This window comes from Benincasa hispida, chromosome 10 (assembly GCF_027475165.1).
Source record: "Benincasa hispida cultivar pf3 chromosome 10, pf3_genome.v1.1, whole genome shotgun sequence".
NCBI classification, from domain to species: Eukaryota; Viridiplantae; Streptophyta; class Magnoliopsida; order Cucurbitales; family Cucurbitaceae; genus Benincasa; species Benincasa hispida.
This window is the reverse complement of record NC_143487.1, coordinates 58,973,243-58,979,778: the sequence shown is the minus strand read 5'-3', so window position 1 is coordinate 58,979,778 and position 6,536 is coordinate 58,973,243. Positions and strand designations below refer to the sequence as shown.

Sequence of the window (6,536 nt, the reverse complement as noted above, 5' to 3'; positions counted from 1 at the left end):
GTCAAGACTTGTTGTGTTAATTTCAAGAAGCAACCGGCATGAGACAATTAACACTGAAGTTGTACTACAATTTCTTTCAAGGCAATAGTCATTCTATGACATAATTATCATTTTGATTGACATTCAATTCTAATATGGAAATAACTATGACTCAACATACAAACAACTATGATTCATTTTAGTTTGAATTGTCTTTTCACTCTTCGATCATATGCTTCTTTAAAAAATTTCGCTTATTCAACATAGAATTAACCAAAACCAAGTACACTTAATTATGGAATTCTTACAATTGAGCCACCAAAAGGATGGTGTACATTTTTTTATACAAATACTTTTTAAATAGTCTAATATGAAAAGGATATAATAGTATGAAAGTATTTTTGAAATACTTTTACAATTTATTGGACCAAATATGGAATGCTTAAACAGATGAATAGACGAAAAATTGAAAATGAAAATACAGAAGCATAAAATCATGAAGTGGATTGGTTCAATCGTAATTTTCTCTCTTCTGACAACATTTGAGCAAATTCAGTAAGAGCTTTTGCATTGGTTCCTTGGCCATCAAGTGGCTCAAACTTTCCAGATTCCAAATTTACCCTTGACAATGGTTTCTTCAGCAAATTCTCTCCCACTTCAACTAGCTTTAATAAATTTTGTTTGGTTGCAATATCCACCGACGATACATCACCACTCAATGTGTCATCCTGTTCGTAAATCCACAATCACATATATTATCAATTTTTTTTTTCAGATTTTTTTTTTCAAAGATATTATAATTAAAGTGTGAGGTGGGAGAATCAAACCTCAAATCTCGAGGTCGATAGTATGAACAATATGTCAGTTGATTTACATTCTTGTTGGCATTTTCATATCTAATTTGTTTCTTGATTATAATACCTATTTAATTTGTTTTACCTATATTTACGGTTTTAGTCCTTATCCTTCGGGTTGATTTCTATTTAGTTTTTAAATGTTACAATTTTATCTTTAAAATTTGAGTTTTTTTTTTTTTTTTTTTTAATTTGACCCATATGTTTTAAATTTTACATTTATTTTTCACCATATACTTACTTTAATGTTTGGCATGAATGTCTATTAACTTAATTAAAATAATTATGAAGTGAAATTTTAAAGTTAATTTTAATATTAATAAAAAAATGAAATTTAATTAATTTTTATTATTTTTAATTTTTTAAAATTAATTAATAAGCACTAACAATAAAGATAGAAAGTAGGTATTTAATAAAAAATCGAAGTTATCAAAAGTGTAACTCTTGAATTCTAAGGACCAAATTGAAACAGAATTCAAATCGCAATGACGGAATTGAAACATTTTGAAATCTAGGAAGACTAAAGTAAAATCAAAATCAAAACTTAATGACTAAAAATAACATTTGAAATATAGAGAACAAATAAAAACTAAATCCTATTTTTCCTAAAAAATGTCTTATCTGCGTTTGTCGAAAACTCCACATGAAACTCAGAGTTACTAAGTTAAAGAAAAAGAAAATGGATTTGATCAACCTGAAAAGGAACCATCTTAAACATAGAGTATGCCCCATTAAAATAGTGGAGAGATGTCACCATCCTTATCAAACATATGAATATCTCCTTTAATTATCAATTAATTTTGAAATGCAACTCCATGCTTATCTAATAACGTCTAGTAATAAATCTATCCTCCTATAATTATAAGGAAAAAGATGTAATTATTTGAAAATAAAGTTAGAATTAAGCAAGGGCCTAACATATGGAAATACTCTTAATTAAAAAGTATACCTGAATACGAAGATAATTCTTATGATGGTGATCAGATTGGAAGATGCTAGCAATATGATAGTCCACCATATCAGCACTTGCATCACTGAAAATATCAACAATAGGTGTTGCTCCACCATGGTAAATCCAACTAAGTATACCCCATTTGGAAGCTGTAGCTGCGCTATACTTCTCATCATTTTTAGGTGCACCAGTCCCTAAAGAAAGGATCAACATCCTTTTTGTTTCCATGGGTTTTATTTTCAAAAGTTCACTTCTTTGTCTCAAGATGCTCATCTCTTTTGTTACATGAGTCATTGCAGCTAATGTCTAAATTACAATCAATTTAAACCATAACACATTACTTATATATTCACTTAAAAGGATTTTAGCTAGGAATTTTGATTATGCTAAAGTTTACTATGATATGAAAACTCTTACTGGATTATTTGCGGCAACTCCACCGTCAACCATATCAAAGTTACGGGTATTTCCATTGGAGTCCTTAGTTTGAAATTCGTGACCAGGTAAGAATGTTGGTGCTGCAGAGGTACTGATACAAACATCATCCAATTTTGGATTCTTTAACTCATCCCATTTAGCCTGAATAATTACAATTTGTTAACTACTTAATTTGGAAAAAAAAAAAAAAGAAATACAAACTATTATCATACAATTTTTAAAAAGGTTTCATACATCGATCGTACTGAAAATCACAGGTTGTAGAAGCTTAATGTCGAATGCAGGAATAATGACTTGCGTTAGTGTTTGCTTAAGTGTTATGTCTCCAAGTAATTCTTTTATTAATGATCTCAAGTATTTGCCGTCGTACTTGGGGCCCATAACTTTTCCAAACAAATTCACCACTGAACTTAAAAAATAACTGTTTTCACACCATAAAACATCAGTATTAGTTAAGAGAAACATTAAAAGAAAAAAAGTTTTGCAAACTAAAAATTATGTAGAAAAGAGAAAAGAAAAATACGTACTTTCTTTGAGGAAAGATTTTTGGTGCATGTTCTATGTAGAAGCGGGTTAGATCTTTTGCCGCATACAAAGGTCGATTGTTCTTGTCAGGAGCTGTAAGCATGGAAGTAACCAAACCACCTGTACTTGTACCAGCAATTACATCAAAGTAATCTACTATTCTCGCATCTGGTCCATCCAATTCCTATCAAATTATATCATCAAACAACAAAAGTCAAAATTTTCATACAAATTTATAACGAGTTTAGGATAAAAGAAATGTAACGTTATTACCTGAAGCTTAGACTCGAGAAAAGCTAGAATAGTTCCGGGAATAATGCCTCTAATACCTCCCCCATCTATACTCAAAATTGTTATCCTCTTTCCCTTCACAAAATCAGCTGCCATGTTCATTTTGAAATTGGAAGGATGGGTTTCTAAGAGGAAGAGAAAAAGATACTAATATGTTAGCTTTTGCAATTGGAGTTGTTTGGGATTTTGTGTCTCCAAAGGGGTCTTTTATAAGCAAAAGAAACTCAAGTTTAAAGAAATGAAGAAAAATAGGGCATTTCTCAATTATGTAAACGAGCCTTAGCCTAACACTTTGACGAGTTTCCAACCCCTTTGTTTTTTTTATGTTTCACGTGTTCTAGCTTTTGTCTTATCGTTAAAATAATGTCTTTCCCACTTGCATATTTAAATTTTGCTCCAACTTAATGTTTTTCAACATCTAAAAAGTAAAGAAAAAGAACTTCATGTGATTCTTATCTTCCACGTTATTTAAGTTTAATAAAATATAATTTTAATACGTACTTTGAAATACGTTCTAAATTTTGAAACATATTCATATGGAATATTTTCTTTTTTAAAAATGAATATGATTATGTAATCAACTTCTTTAAAAAAATAACTTGAAAGTACTAGAACTAAAATTAGCCATCTCAAAATGGGAATTCCAACCGCAAGGGTCCTAATCCATGGCTCCAAATTTCTAGCAATTGCAAAAGTTAACATATTCCAAATTGTTATCCTCTATCTCCGTGATTCATTTAGAAGACTAGTCCTTTACATAAAATTTGTGAAATTTGTACATTAGTTAAGAGAAATTATAAAATTGTCCTTCTAAGGATGGTACTCGATATTGGACCATTATATATAAACTAATTTGACTTGTGTACTTGCATGTATCAAATTTTTGACATCTTTGTTGGGGATCTATGTTTGTAAATTCTCTTAATATTGAGAATATTGTAATTGATTTTAAATTTACGTTGTAATTTCAGTTACTTTTACTTTTGTTTATCTTATTGCACAAGGGGGGCTAACCACTTGCTTTTTGATCCTGAAATTGACATAGCATTTAAAGAGGAATCTATCAAGAACCAGGACAGAGCTAAATGACATGGCGGCAGATCAACCCGAGTCAGAAAGGCCAATTAGGGATTATTTTCAACCTTCAATCTAGACAGCCCAATCGAGAATCGTGAATGCGCCAATCAACACGAACAACTTCAAGTTATCTAAAAACAAATCACCTTCAATGACTAATTTCGATGATCAATTTTAGTAGTCTAACTCTGAAAGACCAATTCTAGCAACAACTACCTTTGACGACCAACTTCATCAAAAATAAATAAATAAATAAACTCCATCTACCAAGTAGAATCACTAAATTCGCCGATCATCTCCAATGATCAACTCTAACGACTAGTCTAATGACTAATTATTGATCATATGCTAGAAAAAAATAAGAACGAAAAAACTCAGGCAATGATATTGTTTATACCCAATTGAAATTATTAGTTCAAAATGTTTATTAGTCATTCTTTATAGTAGTTCAACATTTGTAGAAACATTTTAAGTGTATAGTCAACCAAACAAACTTGCATATATCAAAAGGTAACCAAGCACTTGAGTTTTTTTTTTAACATTTTTTATAAAAATAATTAAATGAAAACGAACTTTCGAAAAATACTTTTTCTTTACTAGTGAATGGCTAAAAATTCAACCATTGTAGTTAGGAATTGGAAGGAGGGAAGAGATGAAATTTTTTAGATTAAGTTAAAGTTTAGTTCATGAATTGTCATGTTTGTGTATATTTGATCTATAAACTTGAAGTAATAAGTAATTTTTGTCTCAAAAAAAGTAATAAATAATTTTTATTTATTTGTCTATTAAGTTCTTCATTTATTTCTAATGAGTCTCTAAAATTTTAATTTTGTATCTAATAGGTCATTTGTATATTCAACTTTTTTTTTAAAAAAATAATTCCGTTAGGAAAATCCTCCCACTTGGTTTTTCTGGTTTATGGTTTTTTCTCCAGTTTGGAGTTTTTCCACATTAATTCTTTTTTCCAATTTTATTGTTTTATTTTAGTTTCTCCATTATTTTTCTGCATATTTCCTGCAGTAGAAGTGGGAGGTTTTTCCAAATATATATATATATGAATTTAAAATAAAACATGTTGAGAAGGTCAATGACCTCTACAAAATTAATGATAACACAATAACAAGTTTAAAATTTCTGGTACACTTTTTAAAGCTGAAACTCAACAACACACAAAATTGAAAATTAAAAAAAAAAAAAAAAAAAAGTGAATCTAAAAATTTAAGAGCTAAATTTATAATTTAATTAAAATGTTAAATGTGCGCCAAAAAAATTAAATAATTACCTACATGAGGTAAATGGGCAATGAAAAATGACATGATCATTGATGAGTAATGAAAAATGACATGATCATTGACATAAAAATATAAAATTATTGATTAAGGTGGGCCATCCGTTTTTGTTTGAGTTTGGTCTAGAATTTTCTCACGTTTTTTCTGTTGTGAGAACTGAGAAATATGTGCATTGAACGTAAAGCTTTACTAGTTTTATTTGTTTTTGTTTTTTTGAAAATGAAGTTTTATAGTTTATTTAAAGAGAAATTATATATATATAAAATATTGATAGATATTGATAGACTTCTATTAGCATCTATCACTGATAAATCAATTTCTATCATTGATAGACACTAATAATCTCTATAAAAAGAGGTTAAAATTTTACTATTCTATGTAAATTCTTATTTTTTTTATTTTTGAAAATCTTCTTTTAAATATATAAAAATTAAAAAAATATATATCTATTTTCTGTTGAGCTGACTATTACATAAAATATTTTTGCACCCTATTTATTTATTTAAATCATCTAGAAAAAAATTTATATTATTAGATGAATAACTAATTTTTTTTACATTTTAATTTATCCAATACGATGTTTCGTGAATGTTAGATTATACATTCTAGTTTTGCTTTATTGGAACATATTATTTATTAGAACTATTCACGTTTAAATTTATCGAAATTTTGAATGGAAAAATGTTATGTTACAATGCAAATATTTTACTATCAATTATTTAGATTCAATTTTTATTATAATTATAACTTAAGATGCCAGAGTAATTGATTATCCTACACAAGTGAAATCAAATTACATTTTTTAATTTAAGATGAAATTGCACTTTTTGTTGAGATAATGAAGTTGCACTTTTTTATCTATGATGTTTAACTTATTTAAGTATCAAAATTTTCGAATTCAAGATTTTACCTCCCAAAATTTGGGATGATATTGTTTTTTCATACCATACCCCCTTTTAGTCGTTATTTTAAAATAGAAAAATATAAAGTAAAATTCCTTTTTTTCTTTTTTTACCTCTATTTTTTCTCCCACCCACCTTCCTCTCCCCATTCTGTCGGTTGTCGTCACCATCTGTCGTTTAAATATTGATATATCATTAAATTTAGGATAATTATAATTATAATTGATAT

The 6,536-nt window shown here is 28.1% G+C and overlaps 1 protein-coding gene across 1 annotated transcript; it reads right to left on the bottom strand.

Annotated features, from left to right (window-relative positions):
- Nucleotides 1–248: 248 nt before the first annotated feature.
- Nucleotides 249–3,273, bottom strand: LOC120087663 (patatin-like protein 2). Its single transcript, XM_039044510.2, has 6 exons — nt 3,022–3,273; nt 2,751–2,932; nt 2,458–2,644; nt 2,203–2,364; nt 1,783–2,091; nt 249–707 (listed from the first exon to the last, which is right to left on the bottom strand). The coding sequence occupies exons 1-6, from the start codon at nt 3,139–3,141 to the stop codon at nt 474–476; spliced, it is 1,194 nt and encodes a 397-aa protein (XP_038900438.1). The 5' UTR covers nt 3,142–3,273; the 3' UTR covers nt 249–473.
- Between the last annotated feature and the right edge of the window lie 3,263 nt (nt 3,274–6,536).